The sequence below is a fragment of the Salvelinus fontinalis genome, chromosome 31 (genome assembly GCF_029448725.1).
Source record: "Salvelinus fontinalis isolate EN_2023a chromosome 31, ASM2944872v1, whole genome shotgun sequence".
In the NCBI taxonomy this organism is placed as follows: domain Eukaryota; kingdom Metazoa; phylum Chordata; class Actinopteri; order Salmoniformes; family Salmonidae; genus Salvelinus; species Salvelinus fontinalis.
Window position 1 is genome coordinate 8,639,095 of NC_074695.1, and position 20,870 is coordinate 8,659,964.

At 45.0% G+C, this 20,870-nt stretch overlaps 2 protein-coding genes and 1 long non-coding RNA gene across 9 annotated transcripts in view; all 3 read right to left on the minus strand.

Moving 5' to 3' along the window:
- Nucleotides 1-1,057: 1,057 nt before the first annotated feature.
- LOC129829345 (uncharacterized) lies at nucleotides 1,058-4,178 on the minus strand. 2 transcript variants are annotated; one of them, XR_008755376.1, is made up of 3 exons: nucleotides 3,944-4,178; nucleotides 3,606-3,717; nucleotides 1,058-1,593 (listed from the first exon to the last, which is right to left on the minus strand). It is a non-coding gene; the product is annotated as an uncharacterized LOC129829345 (long non-coding RNA). The 2 variants fall into 2 exon arrangements; XR_008755375.1 differs by having other exon boundaries at nucleotides 1,058-1,629.
- Nucleotides 4,179-7,005: 2,827 nt separating this feature from the next.
- On the minus strand, nucleotides 7,006-14,566 carry LOC129829502 (uncharacterized). Its single transcript, XM_055891218.1, has 3 exons — nucleotides 14,528-14,566; nucleotides 8,489-9,744; nucleotides 7,006-8,425 (listed from the first exon to the last, which is right to left on the minus strand). Exons 1-3 carry the CDS (start codon nucleotides 14,564-14,566, stop codon nucleotides 8,332-8,334), a joined length of 1,389 nt encoding a protein of 462 aa, XP_055747193.1. The 3' UTR covers nucleotides 7,006-8,331.
- LOC129829491 (copine-8-like) overlaps nucleotides 7,006-20,870 on the minus strand; it is a 206,233-nt gene continuing 192,368 nt past the window's right edge. For 4 of the 6 annotated variants that reach the window (XM_055891203.1, XM_055891202.1, XM_055891201.1 and 1 more), the window contains 3 exons: nucleotides 19,435-19,492; nucleotides 16,082-16,155; nucleotides 7,006-15,041 (listed from right to left, as the gene is read on the minus strand). In XM_055891203.1, coding sequence (XP_055747178.1) covers nucleotides 14,814-15,041; nucleotides 16,082-16,155; nucleotides 19,435-19,492 — 360 coding nt within the window. In that variant the 3' untranslated portion in view covers nucleotides 7,006-14,813. The remainder of the gene's footprint in view (nucleotides 15,042-16,081; nucleotides 16,156-19,434; nucleotides 19,493-20,870) is intronic. The other 2 variants (XR_008755400.1, XM_055891204.1) reach the window with 2 other exon arrangements.

Below are 20,870 nucleotides of genomic sequence, written 5' to 3' on the forward strand. Positions count from 1 at the left end.
CATTTTGTCTGTCATAGTTGAAGTGTACCCATGATGAAAATGACAGGCCTCTCTCATCTTTTTAAGTGGGAGAACTTGCACAATTGGTGGCTGACTAAATACTTTTTTGCCCCACTGTACCTGTGTTTTGTAGCTAGCTAGCTAACGTGTGTCTGTGAGATGTAATATTCTACACCGTGCTGCTACAATGATTGCCCATTAAAGTCTAGTAGTCTAATAGCATTTTAGTCCTTCTCTTTTTTTTTTTGTGTCCAACTTTTTATTTAGTTTTGTCATTTTTCTTTTTCAGAGGGGGCCGTTACAGGTGCAAACAATATAAAATAAAAGCCTACAAAGATTATTTTAGACAATACCGCGTGGTGGCTTACATATTCTTCTTGGAGTTTGTTCTACATGGGGAGAAGCTAGGCCTGTGTGTGTTGTTGGCGTCATTTGAGTAATTTATCCCTCACACGATGGACAGTATGTTGGATACAAAGAAGTTGATGACTCAAGAGATGTGAAATGTCCCATTACAACAATCTACCCTGGTATCCAAGTAACTTTGCACACCTCAATACACCCCCCCCCCCCCCCCCTCAAACACATAGGCTTTTGAAGTACTGTATATTTTATTCTACTGCATATATGTTATACATTGCCTTAACTGTTCCTGCATACTACGGTATAAACTCACTTCGGTCACCAGAGCAAATAAAATTGACTTTGAATACAAGCCATGTCTACTTATTTGCTACATTGACAGACTAATCTACTATTTTATTGAAACATGTTTACTTGCGAACAAATTAAAGTTGACATGATACACCAACTCCCAGCATCATTTGTTTTTGCAGTAAGATTATACCTAGTTACTTCCACATTTCATGAATATCACAATGAATTGACCCAGAAGTTGAAGTCAACACTTTATTGGTTTCAGATGCAACTGGAATAATTTAGTCACTTGTCAGTACACTTGTAACAAATGTTATATAAAACATTAGATCAAACTTCATCATATATATATATATATATATATATATATATATATATATATATACTGTATGTACAAGAGCTAACAATATCTATACCACAATGCAGTTGTGAGCAATCTAAGCATTCTATATTATACTACAACATCAGTTTAACTGAATATGAATGTAGTGTTGGTTGAATGTTCCAGGCAGGTTCCTGAATGGGGCGGCAGGGTAGCCTAGTGGTTAGAGTGTAGGGGCGGCAGGTAGCCTAGTGGTTAGAGCATTGGACTAGTAACTGAAAGGTTGCACGTTTGAATCCCTGGGCTGACAAGGTACAAATCTGTCGTTCTGCCCCTGAACAAGGCAGTTAACCCACTGTTCCGTCATTAAAAATAAGAATTTGTTTTTAACTGACTTGCCTAGTTAAATTAAGGTTAAAAAAAATGTTCTTCAGCTGGTAGCCTTGTCTAGTGTTGGCCAATGGCAGCTGGTCTGGGTGAACTTCATGACCTCTATGATCTTGGACATGGACCATACGCTCAGGCTCTTGCCAGCTCCGTGCAGTCTTTTCCTCTTCCAGTCTCTTCCTCTTCCCAGTCAGATGATGATGAGCTTGTTCCCGGCTGAACATTTTCTTCCAATGGGATGACAGGATCTGTATTACTAAAAGCTGGTGTCAAGGTCACCATCATCATCATCATTAGCAGCAGGATTAGTCTGTAGGACATACACTAGTCTGTGATTAGCCAACATATTACTGCTGTATCCCCACCAATACACACTCAAACAAGGTACTATATCCAATCATCCCCCACATGTCAATAGATCACGCATACTAACCTTCTCACACACAATACCCACCCCCAACAGACACCAGTTAGTCACCGACACCATCCCCTCCTTACTAATAACTCTGCTTTTCTCCAATTTAGATTTAGGCTTTGCATAAACAATCAACTAAGCCTCCATAATACCAGTGGTGGAAAAAGTACCCAATTGTAATACTTGAGTAAAAGTAAAGATACCTTAATTGAAAATGACTCAAGTAAAAGTGAAAGTCACCCAGTAAAATACTACTTGAGTAGAAGTCTAAAAGTATTTGGTTTTAAATATATATATATATTTTATTTAACCACACATCACGACAAGAGAGACAACACAACACTACATAAAGAGAGACCTAAGACAACAACACAGCATGGTAGCAATACAACATGACAACAACATGGTAGCAACACAAAACATGGTACAAACATTATTGGGCAAAGTCAACAGCACAAACTGCAAGAAGGTAAAGACAATAATACATCACGTAAAGCAGCCACAACTGTCAGTACGAGTGTCTATGACTGAGTCTTTGAATGAAGAGATTGAGATAAAACTGTCCAGTTTGAGTGTTTGTTGCAGCTCGTTCCAGTCGCTAGCTGCAGCGAACTGAAAAGACGAGCAACCCAGGGATGTGTGTGCTTTGGGGACCTTAAACAGAATGAGACTGGCAGAACGGGTGTTGTATGTGGAGGATGAGGGCTGCCGTAGATATCTCAGATAGGGGGGAGTGAGTCCTCAGAGGGTTTTATAAATAAGCATCAACCAGTGGGTCTTGCGACGGATATACAGAGATGACCAATTTACAGAGGAGTGTAGAGTGCAGTGATGTGTCCTATAAGGGGCATTGATGACAAATCTGATGGCCGAATGATAAAGAACATCTAGCGACTCGAGAGCACCCTTACCTGCCGATCTATAAATTGTGTCTCCGTAATCTAACATGGGTAGGATGGTCATCTGAATCAGGGTTAGTTTGGCAGCTGGGGTGAAAGAGGAGTGATTACGATAGAGGAAACCAAATCTAGATATAACTTTAGCCTGCAGCTTTGATATATGCTGAGAGAAGGACAGTGTACCGTCTAGCCATACTCCCAGGTACTTGTATGAGGGGACTACCTCGAGCTCTAAAGGTAGGTAGTAATCATACTTGTAGGGAGAGGGTCATGCTTCTTACCAAACCACATGACCTTTGTTTTGGAGGTGTTCAGAACAAGGTTAAGGGCAGAGAAAGCTTGTTGGACACTAAGAAAACTTTGTTGTAGAGCATTTAACACAAAATCCGGGGAGGGGCCAGCTGAGTATAAGACTGTATCATCTGCATATAAATGGATGAGAGCTTCCTACTGCCTGAGCTATATACTTAAGTATCAAAAGTAAATGTAATTGCTCAAATGTACTTAAGTATCAAAAGTAAAAGTATAAACCATTTAAAATTCCTTATATTAAGCAAATCAGATGGCATAATTATCTTGATCAGAGGCAATAGGGATGACCAGGGATGTTCTCTTGATAAGTGTGTGAGTTGGACCATTTTCGTGTCAAAATGTAACGAGTACTTTTGGGTGTCAGAGAAAATGTATGGAGTAAAAAGTACATTATTTTCTTTAGGAATGTAGTGGAGTAAAAGTAAAATTTGGCAAAAATATAAATAGTAAATGAAAGTACAGATACCGCCAAAAAACTACAAGTAGTACTTTAAAGTATTTTTACTGAAGTACTTTACACACCACTGCATAATACGGAGAAAGCTACAGTAGAAGTTGTAGCCTACTTATAAACACACAAACCATGACAACAAGACACACACCATGTTTATACCTAGTTGGAGTATATTTATTTACTCATCATGGAATCATGGAAAGATTTAGGAACGGTGACTAGTTCCTGGTGCTGAGCTTGATGTCGATGCCGCTGCAGATGGGATCGGACTCTGTAAATAGAACACATAAGCCAGTCATGTTAGCCTCTGATTTAGTATAGTACGTCAGCTAGCTAACGTAACCTAACGTAGCTAACATTAGCTTGCTAAATTACAAAAGCAGCTGGTTAATTACATTGATTTGCTTTGGAATGTCTAGCCAGCGAATTATGAACGCTAACCTAAGCTAGATTTTGGTGTAAATAAACAAATGTAGTTCGCTAGTTAGCTACGTTACCGCTGCTCGACCCCCTGCGCTTCGATCAAACAGACAGCGTCATTGCATTTTGGTACATCAGAATTACATTCATTTCCAAGGAAACGCTGCGTTTGCCTTGCAGCATTGCGTTGCAGAGGCAGTTGCAGTGCGTTCGGTGTGCGTCAAACTGTACGTGTAGACGGCTTGACTGAAATGGTAGAAGGTGAATGTAGCAGAAGGTGAATGTTGAAGCGTAACGATTCGAACACACCGACAGCGTTATTGCGCAAAATAGTACGCAGCATAATCTGGATATGTACGCAACAAAAGTTCAACATTCACCTTCTGCTACCATTTCTGTCAAGCCGTCTACAGCATACAGTTTGACGCATATGTTTGATAAATCCAACGTATGCACCACACCTAACTGCAGTCAGATGCTGGTCTCAGACGATCCCGCAGGTTTAGAAGCTGGATGTGGAGGTCCTCCTGGGTTGGCGTGGTTACACGTGGGCTTCGTTTGTGAGGCCGGTTGGACATACTGCCACATTCTCTAAAACAACGTTGGAGACGGCGTATGGTAGAGAAATTCAAAATCCATTTTCTGGCAACAGCTCTGGTGGACATTCCCGCAGTCAGCATGCTAATTGCATGTTCCCTCAAAACTTGAGACCTCTGTGACATTGTGTCGTGTGGCAAAACTGCACATTTTAGAGTGGCCTATTATTGTCCCCACCAGCACAAGGTGCACCTGTGTAATGATCATGCTGTTTGCTCAGTGTGATATGTGTTATGCCACACCTGGCAGGTGGATAGATTATCTTGGCAAAGGAGAAATGCTCACTAACAGAGACGTAAATATTATTTTTTTGTGCACAAAATTTTAGAGAAATATAAGCTCAAATACATGTTGCGTTTATATTTTGGTTCAGTGTGTACAGTTGTCTGTTCTGACTGTAGAGGACAGTAGTGTATGGTATACTACAGTTTCATCTATCTCTTATCCCCCCCGGTGGTAAAGGTAACTATCCAAAGCATGTGAAATGTGTATAGGTACGGAGCTATTGTGAAATAGCACAGTTACAAGTGGAAATCAAACTGGATGGACAACAGAAATAGAGGAAGGACTAAGAACAAACAAGAGAGAACTATTATAAAGTAGACTGTGTCTGTAAAATGTGTATAAGATGTATAAATTGAAGGTAAAAACAGAAATGTTTATCAGTTTACTCCAATTGGGGGATCGGTGGTAGGGTTTGCGGGGAATAATAATAAAGGTATACTCTTTAAAAAAAGTATGTATGTCTATGTAGGTATGTGTATGTATATATGTATGCATACGTGAATGGATATATATATTTACCCCAAAAAATATGGGGGATTGGAAATGATGCAGACAATTACATTGGAAGCAACATTCTTTCCGCAATATTATGCTGATGCTAGATGCTTTATCACCCCATGACAGTTAAATGTCACTGGCAGCTCTTTGTCTCTTTGTTGAACTGTTAAAACAGCAGAGAAGAGTCATGACTACTTTTTCTAGTCTGTTCCTGTTCCAGCTGCTGTCTTCATTCCCCCCAGGTGGCCAGCTTGGTTCGTCAGCAATGTATCTCATTAAAGCTGCTGAGAAAAACACATTTGAAAGGGGAATGCACACTGTAAGGGCCGAGGGGACACAGAAAAGTGTTGTGATTGGACAAGTAGGATCAATCCCAGGGGACATATTCATCGGAAAAATCTTGAAATAGAAGGGTAAAGATTGAATGAAAATGCCTGGGATATCTAGGTTTGTTCGTCTTAACACTGGTAGCTACTGGTTTCGTTTTTTTGGCAAGAGGAACCCCAGCATCTCCTCTCAAGAGGATCAGTCACTTTAGCCTGGTCCCAGATCTGTTTACTGTTATTTTCAAGCCAAACATGGTATGACAATGAGTGACAAGAAGTTGTCAGAATGTCACAAGTCGCCTGGCATTCAGGCTACACTCACTGAGATCAACTCTATCAGATACCTCCCCTTCCCTTCCCTCCCCTCCCCTTCCCTCCCCCTTCCCCTCCCCCTTCCCCTCCCCTCCCCTTCCCCTCCCCCTTCCCCTCCCCTTCCTTCCCCTTCCCCTCCCCTCCCCTTCCTTCCCCTTCCCCTCCCCTCCCCTTCCCCTCCCCTTCCTTCCCCTCCCTTCCCCTCCCCTCCCCTTCCCCTCCCCTCCCCTTCCCCTCCCCTTCCCTCCCCTCCCCTTCCTTCCCCTTCCCCTCCCCTCCCCTTCCCCTCCCCTCCCCTCCCCTTCCCCTCCCCTCCCCTTCCTTCCCCTCCCCTCCCCTTCCTTCCCCTCCCCTTCCTTCCCCTCCCCTCCCCTTCCCTTCCCCTCCCCTCCCCTTCCCCTCCCCTCCCCTTCCTCATCCCCTCCCCTTGCCTTCCCCTCCCCTTGCCTTCCCCTCCCCTCCCCTGCCTTCCCTTCCCCTTGCCTTCCCCTCCCCTCCCCTTCCTTCCCCTCCCCTTCCCCTCCCCTTCCCTCCCCTCCCCTCCCCTTCCTTCCCCTCCCCTCCCCTTCCTTCCCCTCCCCTCCCCTCCCCTTCCCTTCCCCTCCCCTCCCCTTCCTTCCCCTCCCCTCCCCTTCCTTTCCCTCCCCTCCCCTTCCCCTCCCCTTCCTTCCCCTCCCCTTCCCCTCCCCTCCCTTCCCCTCCCCTCCCCTTCCCCTTCCTTCCCCTCCCCTTCCCCTCCCCTTCCTTCCCCTCCCCTTCCCCTCCCCTCCCCTCCCCTTCCCCTCCCCTTCCTTCCCCTCCCCTTCCCCTCCCCTTCCTTCCCCTCCCCTCCCCTTCCCCTCCCCTTCCTTCCCCTCCCCTCCCCTTCCCCTCCCCTCCCCTTCCCCTCCCCTTCCTTCCCCTCCCCTCCCCTCCCCTCCCCTCCCCTCCCCTCCCCTTCCCCTCCCCTTCCTTCCCCTCCCCTCCCCTTCCCCTCCCCTTCCTTCCCCTCCCCCTCCCCTCCCCTTCCCCTCCCCTTCCTTCCCTCCCCTCCCCTCCCCTTCCCCTCCCCTCCCCTCCTCTCCTCTCCTCTCCCCTCCCCTCCCCTCCCCTCCCCTCACATTCTGTAAAAGATGTCATGATTTCATTACTCTTCAATCACTTTATTAAGGCAATCCATTACATTGCATTTTTACACAAACCACAGAATGACAACAATTATGTCCAATGTCTGGTTTGGAAAAGTATTCTTCATCATCAGCATGCGAACCAGAGACCAGGAGGGAGGTACACACTGTAAAGCATAGATATACAATGGCATAGAATGACATGCCATTCTATGTCTACAGTGTGCTGTAAACACCCCGGGGCTCAAAGTATAAATAAGGATAACCAAACGCAGGACCCATCTAGGAACAAACTAAAAGAGAAAAGCAGGAATGCAACATGCTAGATGAGTGCTGTCTACCGTAGATATAATCATCAGCATCTTACCATACAAATGGCTCGCTCAGGAAGTGCCGGCCTATCACAGGCCATCGGTAAGGTGAGAGGACGAGGAGGGATCACAAACATGCACATTTTCTTAAAGAGGCCAATTTCAACAGAACATCTTTTGAAATCTGTTGGATACCAAGTCCAGTCATTTATATGGGGCTTGTGTACACAGGATTCAAAAGATGTTTTCAACTGCATAATCTTTCACGATTGCTTTGTTAAACTCAACACAAAATATCTTTAACAGAACTTGTCAAAAGAACAATACAAATCTTTAACTACAATTACATATTTCCCTTAGAATCATTTGCTCTATGCTCAAACCGCGTCCATTATCGCCCGGTACACGAAATAGAGACTGATCAACAAACCCTTTCTCATCGATATTCGCTCGTACCTTGAGGCAATGTAAATATAGCTTCAGTCAGTCTATCTAAATTGTAAACAAATGCTAACGTTGAAAATGTATAGCAAAACCCTGTCATACGTGCATTATACTGCCGAAACATCAGTGACATGGATCTCATTTAATACAATAACAGCACACTTGTAGGACCATACGGCATATCTTTTCTTTAAGATGCAATAATAATAGTTAGTAAATAATAGTATATTTTTGTTGTTGTTGTTGTTGTTGGGTTGGCTTTACTGTACATATGAAATTAACATCATTCTAGACATTAGGAATCATATGTTCAATAATATAATACAGGAAGGGAACGGTTGCTAACAAAATTAAATAACGAAAATCGAATCTGGATATGCAAAAGGGAGTTTCCATACTGTAGGTAGACACATTTTATAGAGATGTTGCATCGTTGTGACCTATCTGTGAGAAAATATTGGGTTTTGTGACTGTAGCCTATATCGTATAGAGCTGCATTGGCATTAAACAGAGAGAAGAAGACATCATTATGCACATTTCCTTCAACTGTAGAAAAAGACTTGGCAATCAATAGTGCAGACAGATGCTATCTATCTCCTGTGTCCCCTCTACGGGAGGTTAACCCGGTCGGACTGAAGAGACAGAGCCAATGACGCTCTGCTGTGTCCCCTCTACGGGAGGTTAACCCGGTCGGACTGAAGAGACAGAGCCAATGACACTCTGCTGTGTCCCCTGTACGGGAGGTTAACCCGGTCGGACTGAAGAGACAGAGCCAATGACGGTCTGCTGTGTCCCCTCTGCGGGAGGTTAACCCGGTCGGACTGAAGAGACAGAGCCAATGACGCTCTGCTGTGTCCCCTCTACGGGAGGTTAACCCGGTCGGACTGAAGAGACAGAGCCAATGACGCTCTGCTGTGTCCCCTCTACGGGAGGTTAACCCGGTCGGACTGAAGAGACAGAGCCAATGACGGTCTGTTGTGTCCCCTCTACGGGAGGTTAACCCGGTCGGACTGAAGAGACAGAGCCAATGACGCTCTGCTGTGTCCCCTCTACGGGAGGTTAACCCGGTCGGACTGAAGAGACAGAGCCAATGACGGTCTGCTGTGTCCCCTCTACGGGAGGTTAACCCGGTCGGACTGAAGAGACAGAGCCAATGACGCTCTGCTGTGTCCCCTCTACGGGAGGTTAACCCGGTCGGACTGAAGAGACAGAGCCAATGACGGTCTGCTGTGTCCCCTCTACGGGAGGTTAACCCGGTCGGACTGAAGAGACAGAGCCAATGACGCTCTGCTGTGTCCCCTCTGCGGGAGGTTAACCCGGTCGGACTGAAGAGACAGAGCCAATGACGCTCTGCTGTGTCCCCTCTGCGGGAGGTTAACCCGGTCGGACTGAAGAGACAGAGCCAATGACGCTCTGCTGTGTCCCCTCTGCGGGAGGTTAACCCGGTCGGACTGAAGAGACAGAGCCAATGACGGTCTGCTGTGTCCCCTCTGCGGGAGGTTAACCCGGTCGGACTGAAGAGACAGAGCCAATGACGCTCTGCTGTGTCCCCTCTGCGGGAGGTTAACCCGGTCGGACTGAAGAGACAGAGCCAAAGACGCTCTGCTGTGTCCCCTCTACGGGAGGTTAACCCGGTCGGACTGAAGAGACAGAGCCAATGACGCTCTGCTGTGTCCCCTCTACGGGAGGTTAACCCGGTCGGACTGAAGAGACAGAGCCAATGACGCTCTGCTGTGTCCCCTCTGCGGGAGGTTAACCCGGTCGGACTGAAGAGACAGAGCCAATGATGGTCTGCTGTGTGGTGACGCTGCTCTGCTGTGTGGTGACGCTGCTCTGCTGTGTGGTGACGCTGCTCTGCTGTGTGGTGACGCTGCTCTGCTGTGTGGTGACGCTGCTCTGCTGTGTGGTGACGCTGCTCTGCTGTGTGGTTACGCTGCTCTGCTGTGTGGTTACGCTGCTCTGCTGTGTGGTTACGCTGCTCCGCTGTTCGCTCAGGAAACTACTACATTAATTTGTCAACAACTTCAATTTGGCAAAATGTATCAACAACTCTCTCAAAGATGGCAATATAACAACAAGTCATAGATGGCATTATACCAACAATTGAAAGTGGTCTTGATACATACAGTGTAACAGAGGCCGTTCGGAACCAGGCTCGTGTTATGAGTAACCTTGTCCGAAACCAGAAGACTTGTGTTGGCCCCTTCAGCTAATGGCTAGGGTTTAGCTTAACGGGCTAAAACAGTCTTGCGGTTCTTAGGAAACCCGGGTTCGAACCCCAGTCGGTCACATATACATCAACCAACTTCAATTAAAGACGGCAATACATCCCTGGCAGCAAGTTTGAATCTGTCAGTAGTCCAGTGGAAGTAAAACAGATTGTTCACGGTATCAACTGCTCTTTGTGCAGTTGCTTTTTATATCCACTCCCTTTTAATGACTTGTTATAAACACAATTAATATACAATATACCACAGTACTTCCAATTATTCTATTACGCCGTTCTCAAAGTATTTTTCATTGTTACGTTTTCCGTCCGGTTAAAGAAAGCAATTGAGTCCAACAATAAAAGGAATGTGGTTGACTTGACATCAAACTGAAGAAACCAAACTAACATTATACTAACTTTTTAGTACATTCTCACTTTTATACACCCGCTGTCTTAATATCCACCCTCTGTTGTCTTAATATGCACCCGCTGTTGTCTTAATATCCACCCTCTGTTGTCTTAATATCCACCCTCTGTTGTCTTAATATGCACCCGCTGTTGTCTTAATATCCACCCTCTGTTGTCTTAATATCCACCCTCTGTTGTCTTAATATCCACCCTCTGTTGTCTTAATATGCACCCGCTGTTGTCTTAATATCCACCCTCTGTTGTCTTAATATCCACCCTCTGTTGTCTTAATATCCACCCTCTGTTGTCTTAATATGCACCCGCTGTTGTCTTAATATCCACCCTCTGTTGTCTTAATATCCACCCTCTGTTGTCTTAATATCCACCCTCTGTTGTCTTAATATCCACCCGCTGTCTTAATATCCACCCTCTGTTGTCTTAATATCCACCCTCTGTTGTCTTAATATCCACCCTCTGTTGTCTTAATATCCACCCTCTGTTGTCTTAATATCCACCCTCTGTTGTCTTAATATCCACCCTCTGTTGTCTTAATATCCACCCTCTGCTGTCTTAATATCCACCCTCTGCTGTCTTAATATCCACCCTCTGTTGTCTTAATATCCACCCTCTGTTGTCTTAATATCCACCCTCTGTTGTCTTAATATCCACCCTCTGTTGTCTTAATATCCAACCTCTGTCTTAATATCCACCCGCTGTTGTCTTAATATCCAACCTCTGTCTTAATATCCACCCTCTGTCTTAATATCCACCCTCTGTTGTCTTAATATCCACCCTCTGCTGTCTTAATATCCACCCTCTGTTGTCTTAATATCCACCCTCTGTTGTCTTAATATCCACCCTCTGTTGTCCTAATATCCACCCTCTGTTGTCTTAATATCCAACCTCTGTCTTAATATCCACCCGCTGTTGTCTTAATATCCAACCTCTGTCTTAATATCCACCCTCTGTCTTAATATCCACCCTCTGTTGTCTTAATATCCAACCTCTGTCTTAATATCCACCCGCTGCTGTCTTAATATCCACCCGCTGTCTTAATATCCACCCTCTGTCTTAATATCCAACCTCTGTCTTAATATCCACCCGCTGCTGTCTTAATATCCACCCGCTGTCTTAATATCCACCCGCTGTTGTCTTAATATCCAACCTCTGTCTTAATATCCACCCGCTGTTGTCTTAATATCCAACCTCTGTCTTAATATCCACCCTCTGTCTTAATATCCACCCTCTGTCTTAATATCCAACCTCTGTCTTAATATCCACCCGCTGCTGTCTTGATATCCACCCGCTGTCTTAATATCCACCCTCTGTCTTAATATCCAACCTCTGTCTTAATATCCACCCGCTGCTGTCTTAATATCCACCCGCTGTCTTAATATCCACCCGCTGTTGTCTTAATATCCAACCTCTGTCTTAATATCCACCCGCTGTTGTCTTAATATCCAACCTCTGTCTTAATATCCACCCTCTGTCTTAATATCCACCCTCTGTCTTAATATCCAACCTCTGTCTTAATATCCACCCGCTGCTGTCTTGATATCCACCCGCTGTCTTAATATCCACCCTCTGTCTTAATATCCAACCTCTGTCTTAATATCCACCCGCTGCTGTCTTAATATCCACCCGCTGTCTTAATATCCACCCTCTGTCTTAATATCCAACCTCTGTCTTAATATCCACCCGCTGCTGTCTTAATATCCACCCGCTGTCTTAATATCCACCCGTTGTCTTAATATCCACCCGCTGTCTTAATATCCACCCTCTGTCTTAACATCCAACCTCTGTCTTAATATCCACCCGCTGCTGTCTTAATATCCACCCGCTGTCTTAATATCCACCCGTTGTCTTAATAACCACCCGCTGTCTTAATATCCACCCTCTGTCTTAATATCCAACCTCTGTCTTAATATCCACCGGCTGTCTTAATATCCAACCTCTGTCTTAATATCCACCCGCTGCTGTCTTAATATCCACCCGCTGCTGTCTTAATATCCACCCGCTGTCTTAATATCCACCCGCTGTCTTAATATCCAACCTCTGTCTTAATATCCACCCGCTGTCTTAATATCCACCCGCTGCTGTCTTAATATCCACCCGCTGTCTTAATATCCACCCGCTGTCTTAATATCCAACCTCTGTCTTAATATCCACCCGTTGTCTTAATATCCACCCGCTGCTGTCTTAATATCCACCCGTTGTCTTAATATCCACCCGTTGTCTTAATATCCACCCGCTGCTGTCTTAATATCCACCCGCTGCTGTCTTAATATCCACCCGATGCTGTCTTAATATCCACCCGCTGCTGTCTTAATATCCACCCTCTGTCTTAATATCCACCCGCTGCTGTCTTAATATCCACCCGCTGCTGTCTTAATATCCACCCGCTGCTGTCTTAATATCCACCCTCTGTCTTAATATCCACCCGCTGCTGTCTTAATATCCACCCGCTGCTGTCTTAATATCCACCCGCTGCTGTCTTAATATCCACCCGCTGCTGTCTTAATATCCACCCGCTGCTGTCTTAATATCCACCCGCTGCTGTCTTAATATCCACCCGCTGCTGTCTTAATATCCACCCGCTGCTGTCTTAATATCCACCCGCTGCTGTCTTAATATCCACCCGCTGCTGTCTTAATATCCACCCGCTGCTGTCTTAATATACACCCGCTGTTGTCTTAATATACACCCGCTGTCTTAATATCCACCCGTTGTCTTAATATCCACCCGTTGTCTTAATATACACCCGCTGTCTTAATATCCACCCGTTGTCTTAATATCCACCCGTTGTCTTAATATCCACCCGCTGCTGTCTTAATATCCACCCGCTGCTGTCTTAATATCCACCCGCTGCTGTCTTAATATCCACCCGCGTCTTAATATCCACCCGTTGTCTTAATATACACCCGCTGTCTTAATATCCACCCGCTGTCTTAATATCCACCCGTTGTCTTAATATACACCCGCTGTCTTAATATACACCCGCTGTCTTAATATCCACCCGCTGCTGTCTTAATATCCACCCGCTGCTGTCTTAATATCCACCCGCTGCTGTCTTAATATCCACCCGTTGTCTTAATATCCACCCGCTGCTGTCTTAATATCCACCCGTTGTCTTAATATCCACCCGTTGTCTTAATATCCACCCGCTGTCTTAATATCCACCCGTTGTCTTAATATCCACCCGCTGTCTTAATATCCACCCGTTGTCTTAACATCCACCCGCTGTCTTAATATCCACCCGCTGTCTTAAATACCATGGCTCGGTGTGCAAGGGTTGACGAACAATCAAAACAGAAACAACAACATCGACCACAGCAAATATAATGAGAAGGATCATATAAACGACAATGTATTCCCTCCACATACTACGACTATGTAAATGCTATGTAAATGCTGTGTAAATTCGAGGCCTTTGAAGATGTGGCTATGCTCATGCATAACTAGATGTATTATAATATTAAGAATGCAGAATGTCAAGTAAATAGATTCTCATCAACAATGATATTCTAGAACTGGATTTTTTAAAATTATAACAGTCCTTTCCATTGTATTTGTTGTGGTAGCTGTTGGTTGCTTGTATATAATTGTGATATATATTTCAGTATTAATGCATTGTGAATGATATTTGTGCTTTTTATTTGGACTGTTATAGTGCATTTTGTTGATACACATTGAATATGTGTAGGGGAAGTAGGTGTTGTATATGGTGCATGAAGGTAAACTGTCACACAAACAGTTGGTTCTCTGAATGACTGTTACAGTCAAACATGTCGAATAACTCATCTTCATCATTCCCAACTATTCCTAAACAGCTGGACAGTATCTCATTATTACATGCTTTATATTACAGTACTATTTGAAGTAGAAATAAACAATTATTTATTAGCCTCGATCATCCCAACAATTGGTATGGGAATATATGAGGATCCCCAACATGAATAAATACTGTTGTTTTTACAATAAATAAATCATTATACAGATGATTTCTTAGTCCCCACATAAACAACCACTCTAAAAGGTATCATATGCACAAACATGACACAAACTGGCACGTTCTAATAATGAATGCGCTCACAAACCTCCCTCTCTATCTCAGGGTATACTACCCATTACGTCACCACTTTGACAGCTAACGCCTTGCTTTTACATCTCTCTTCTCTTCCTTATCCCCTTCCCCCCCTTCCATCAGGCGTTGAAACCCAAAAGTAAAACTCCCTGATCTTCAGCTTTTTTTTGCTCAAAGCAGTCTTTCTGAAGTCTCGTTCCAGAGAAAATAGAGTGCTATTTGTTCAGCATGACAACCAGATGAATATGTAAAGAAGGAGAAAAATGTGCCTTGAAGCATTTTCACATTTCATTTCTCCATGAGGGGGTGCACCATCCAGGCTACCACCCCCACCCTACCCGGAAACTACTTCCCCAGGGTTGGAGCCTCAGATGGGGGTGGGGGTAGGGGTGGGGCTCAGATAGGGGTGGGTGTGGTCTTGATCCTTAGGGCCTGGTTCCTCATTGGGTGGAGGCAGGGGACAGGGTTTGATACCTCTATTCTTCATGTAGAGGATGAGCTGTTCAGGGATCTCAGCCAGGACGTCTTTGGCTAGCCGGGCCATACTCAACACGTGGTTTCCTGTTCGGTCCATGTAGTCTCTGAACGGGACAAACTGCATGGGTATGGAGAGAGTAGGGGTCATTAGAAGTGACAGGTGGAAGGCAGAGAGAGAGACAGATACAGAGAGAGTAGGGGTCATTAGAAGGTAGAGAGAGAGACAGATACAGAGATAGTAGGGGTCATTAGAAGGTAGAGAGAGACAGATACAGAGAGAGTAGGGGTCATTAGAAGGTAGAGAGAGACAGATATAGAGAGAGTAGGGGTCATTAGAAGGTAGAGAGACAGATACAGAGAGAGTAGGGGTCATTAGAAGGTAGAGAGAGAGAGATACAGAGAGAGTAGGGGTCATTAGAAGGTAGAGAGACAGATACAGAGAGAGTAGGGGTCATTAGAAGGTAGAGAGAGACAGATACAGAGAGAGTAGGGGTCATTAGAAGGTAGAGAGAGACAGATACAGAGAGAGTAGGGGTCATTAGAAGGTAGAGAGAGACAGATACAGAGAGAGTAGGGGTCATTAGAAGGTAGAGAGACAGATACAGAGAGAGTAGGGGTCATTAGAAGGTAGAGAGAGACAGATAAAGAGAGAGTAGGGGTCATTAGAAGGTAGAGAGAGACAGATAGAGAGAGAGTAGGGGTCATTAGAAGGTAGAGAGAGACAGATATATAGAGAGTAGGGGTCATTAGAAGAATCTACCTGTACAATGTCTCTACAGGGTTAGAACAGGAAGTTAAAACTCTACCTGTACAATGTCTCTACAGGGATAGAATAGGAAGTTAACTGTACCTGTACAATGTCTCTACAGGGTTAGAACAGGAAGTTAAAGTTACCTGTACAATGTCTCTACAGGGTTAGAATAGGAAGTTCACTGTACCTGTACAATGTCTCTACAGGGTTAGAACAGGAAGTTAACTCTACCTGTACAATGTCTCTACAGGGTTAGAACAGGAAGTTAACTCTACCTGTACAATGTCTCTACAGGGTTAGAACAGGAAGTTAACTCTACCTGTACAATGTCTCTACAGGGTTAGAACAGGAAGTTAACTCTACCTGTACAATGTCTCTACAGGGTTAGAACAGGAAGTTAACTCTACCTGTACAATGTCTCTTTCTGCTAGCTTCCCTCGCGAGGAGATTCGGATGTCGTCACCGTCCAACTCCACCATGGCTACCGGAAAGAGAAGAGACCAGTTTAAACCGCTAGTGTCAGAGTGAGTCACCCCCCTTCAAAGTGTCTATTATGGACTTCAAATAAATGATCATAATTGCTTTTTACATTGAGAACATTCCCAGCACCATAATTAATAATAGTAAAGAAGAATATTCAGAAAGAAATACCAGCCAGCCCCTTGTAACAGCACACAACACATCAAGTTCGAGAGCATCAAAGTTGTGACCATGTTACACATGTTCAAATTGTATGTAACAGCTGTGAACTGAGTTTAGAACCCTGCAGGTTGACATCCTGCTTATCAACTAGGGCTTTCCACCAAACTGCCAATTAGCTAACATCCCTCACATTGAAACTGCCCCTGGTAACCTTAGCCCTTAATTGTATTGCATTATCTACAGTACATTCAACCCAATGCTTGTGGACTGGGAACATATAAATGTAACGGCTGTCTAATGCCTCCTCGGATGAGGAGGAAGAGTAAGGGTCGGACCAAAACGCAGCGTTCTATGCAGACATAATGGAATATTTATTTAAACAAGACGAAACACGAAAACTCTTACACAAACTACAAAACAACAAACGACGTAGACAGACCTGAACTTGAGCACTTACATATAGACATGAAGAACGCACGAACAGGAAAGACCAGCCAAACGAACGAACAAACGAAACAGTCCCGTGTGGTGCAACAGACGCAGACACAGGAACACAGGAACAATCACCCACAAACAAACAGTGAGAACAGCCTACCTTAATATGGTTCTCAATCAGAGGAAACATCAAACACCTGCCTCTAATTGAGAACCATATCAGGCAACACATTTAACCCAACATAGAAACACAAAACATAGAATTCCCACCCCAACTCACGCCCTGACCAACTAAACACATACAAAAACAAGGAAAACAGGTCAGGAACGTGACAGAACCCCCCCCCCCCCCCCCCCCCCCCCTCAAGGTGTGAACTCCGAGCGCACCACCTAAAGTCTAGGGGAGGGTCTGGGTGGGCATCTGTCCACGATGGCGGCTCCGGCTCCGGACGTGGTCCCCACCCCACCATAGTCAAACCCCGCTTCTGTATCTTCCTCCAAATGGCCACCCTCCAAATGAACCCCACCGTCTGGCGGACGGCTCTGGCGGCTCCTGTCTGGCGGACGGCTCTGGCGGCTCCTGTCTGGCGGACGGCTCTGAAGGCTCAGTACAGACGGGCGGCTTTGAAGGCTCAGTACAGACGGGTGGCTTTGAAGGCTCAGTACAGACGGGCAGTTCAGGCGGCGCTTGGCAGACGGACAGCTCAGACGGCGTTGGGCAGACGGGCAGTTCAGGCGCCGTTGGGCAGACAGCAGACTCTGGCCGGCTGAGGCGCACTGTAGGCCTGGTGCGTGGTGCCGGAACTGGAGTTACCGGGCTAAGGACACACACCTTCAGGCTAGTGCGGGGAGCAGTAACAGGACGCACAGGACTCTGGAGACGCACAGGAGGCTTGGTGCGTGGTGTAGGCACTGGTGGTAATGGGCAGGAGACACGCACCATAGGGCTAGTGCGTGGAGGAGGTACAGGGCTCTGGAGACGCACATTAGGCCTAGTGCGTGGTGCCGGAACTGGTGGTACCGGGCTGGGGACACGCATCTCAGGGCTAGTGCGGGGAGCAGTAACAGGACGCACAGGACTCTGGAGACGCACAGGAGGCTTGGTGCGTGGTGTAGGCACTGGTGGTAATGGGCAGGAGACACGCACCATAGGGCTAGTGCGTGGAGGAGGTACAGGGCTCTGGAGACGCACATTAGGCCTAGTGCGTGGTGCCGGAACTGGTGGTACCGGGCTGGGGACACGCATCTCAGGGCTAGTGCGGGGAGCAGTAACAGGACGCACAGGACTCTGGAGACGCACAGGAGGCTTGGTGCGTGGTGTAGGCACTGTCTTAACCAGACGGCTAGCACTCACCTCAGGACGAGTATGGAGAGCTGTTCCCGGTGACATCAACTCACCGACACGCTCAGTCGGACGGATGTCGTGCCTCATGCACCAAACCAGTACATCCCTCATAACTCTCTCCTCCAATTTCCTTATTAACTCCTTCACTGTCTCTGCGTCACTCACCTCCAATTCCGCCCTCACCGGCTCCTTACGGTAAGCAGGGGGAGTTGGCTCAAGTCTGACTCCTGACTCTGCCACACTCCCGTGTAACCCCCCCCCCCCCCAAGACATTTTTGGGGCTGCCTCTCGGGCCTCCAGCCGCTCTGCCGTGCGAGCGCCTCATAATAGCGTCTCTCCGCCTTCGCTGCCTCCAGCTCTTCTTTGGGGCGGCGATATTCCCCTGGCTCTGCCCAGGGTCCTTTTCCGTCTAATTCGTCCTCCCATGTCCATTTCTCCAAATAGTTCAGCCTCTCCTGCTGCTGCTGCTGCTTGGTCCGGGTTTGGTGGGTGATTCTGTAACGGCTGTCTAATGCCTCCTCCTCGGATGAGGAGGAGGAGTAAGGGTCGGACCAAAACGCAGCGTTGTATGCAGACATAATGGAATATTTATTTAAACAAGACGAAACACGACAACTCTTACACAAACTACAAAACAACAAACGACATAGACAGACCTGAACTTGAGCAATTACATATAGACACGAAGAACGCACGAACAGGAAAGACCAGCCAAACGAACGAACAAACGAACGAAACAGTCCCGTGTGGTGCAACAGCCAAAGACACAGGAACACAGGAACAATCACCCACAAACAAACAGTGAGAACAGCCTACCTTAATATGGTTCTCAATCAGAGGAAGTCACACACCTGCCTCTAATTGAGAAAAATATCAGGCAACACATTTAACCCAACATAGAAACACATAACATAGAATGCCCACCCCAACTCACGCCCTGACCAACTAAACACATACAAAAACAAGGAAAACGGGTCAGGAACGTGACAATAAAAAAACAAATACTATGGGAATTTTTGACAGAGGAATTTCTTATTTGTGTTCTGTTGACTATTTATGCTAATTTATGATGATTTATTTCTTTATCATGGGTCAAGGATTAAGTTAAAGACATTATGTGAACATTTTTATTTTAACTTTAAGCCCAATAGTGAAATAAGATTTTCAAACTAACCAGCAGCTTATAAATGTATCTTTTGAAAGCATTTTCCCCTCTGAAAACATATTAACTTGACATAACTCTATGCTAATAAAAAAAGAAAAACAATAAAAACATTAAAATATTATAAAATATAATTTTGTCTGAGTGGGAATGAGAGGGGGGGGGGTCAATCTCACCATCAAACTCAGCATGTCCAACTCCAACAATGATGATAGACATAGGAAGCTTAGCAGCCTGCGGAGAACAAGCAACAAGTAGATTCCATGCATTATCAACATTCTGACAACACGCTGCTTTTTTGAGTTCCTACGAGGACAAAGTTTTAGGCATAAACATGTAACACGTTTGTCTTTGTTCAATGTCTTTAGCAAATAAAAACAATCAATCACAAAAACAAAACAAAAAATATTCCGAAGAGGACTGATGAAATGTTCAAATCCACCACAAACCAATCCGATGTCCTTAAACAAAGCAGTTTCCCATTATTCAAACTGTGTATAATGCATTGGGGTTATTCAGTGACACAGTAACAGTGCTAATTCATTATTCACTAGTCTGCAGTCTACTAATCCAGTCGCACAGGGCAGCAAGACACAGGGAGACCATTGGACAAGAGACACATAAATGTGCATTGAAAAAGACAAGATAACCCGAAACAATACATTTGCTGACAAATTCCCTCTCTGCTGATTGCTGCTCAGGCTCTCTTTCCAAGCACATGACATTGTGTAGTCACCCTGTGTCGTAATGGAACACAGCCCAGCGCCAGTCGGACTGTCAAGGGAAATACATTATTACATCAGGATTGCAAAAACAGAACGATTTGTCTGTATTGTTCAGCAGGCTTCTCTGAAATCAATGTGGATTATAATCAATTTTTAACATTTTTGTGGATGCGTTATTGCCGCAGGAAATAGCAGCTTCAATTTATTTGACAAGGAAAGGAGTTGAACATATTGTTGAACATAAGTGACAATTTTTGTGTCCATGCTAGTTATAAAAAAGGCCAACATAATGAACTCATTACACAACATACAATGTCTATATTCTTCTCTACACTATGCAATGTTTATCTCCACAGAGCAAGGAGAGAGAAGAGGATAATATTTAACTTCATCTACAGTACCAGTCAAAAGTTTGGACACACCTACTAATTCCAGGGTTTTTGTTTATTTTTACTATGTTCTACATTGTAGAATAATAGTGAAGACATCAAAACTATGAAATAACACATATGGAATCATGTAGTAACCAAAAAAGTGTTAAACAAATCAAAATACATTTTATATTTGAGATTCTTCAAAGTAGCCATCCTTTTTCCTTGATGACAGCTTTGCACACTCTTGGCATTCTCTCAACCAGCTTCACGAGGTAGTCACCTGTAATCAGTGGCGACCTGTCATTCAGGGCACGTGGGGCAGGTTTGCATGTTATTTTGGCATTAATACGTGTCACATATCAGTTAGCAAACAATGTAACATTTTTTTTTTAATATTTGATTTAATAAAGCCACATAAACAGGGTCTCTTTTTTCTTTCTTGAGTAAGGCAGCTTCCAAAATGCAGGTGTTTCAGAGTTACATTAGACGTGCCCATCCAAGAAGGCTCAAGGT

Excerpts from the sequence above, each read along its gene's own strand:
- LOC129829502 (XM_055891218.1), bottom strand. The coding sequence starts at position 14,566 with ATGGAAGGGGGGGAAGGGGATAAGGAAGAGAAGAGAGAT. Across the intron at positions 9,745-14,527 it reads ATAAGGAAGAGAAGAGAGAT|TTTCCTGAGCGAACAGCGGA; the intron begins GTAAAAGCAAGG and ends TTAATGTAGTAG. Across the intron at positions 8,426-8,488 it reads TTCAGTCCGACCGGGTTAAC|CTCCCGTAGAGGGGACACAG; the intron begins CTCCCGTACAGG and ends GACCGGGTTAAC.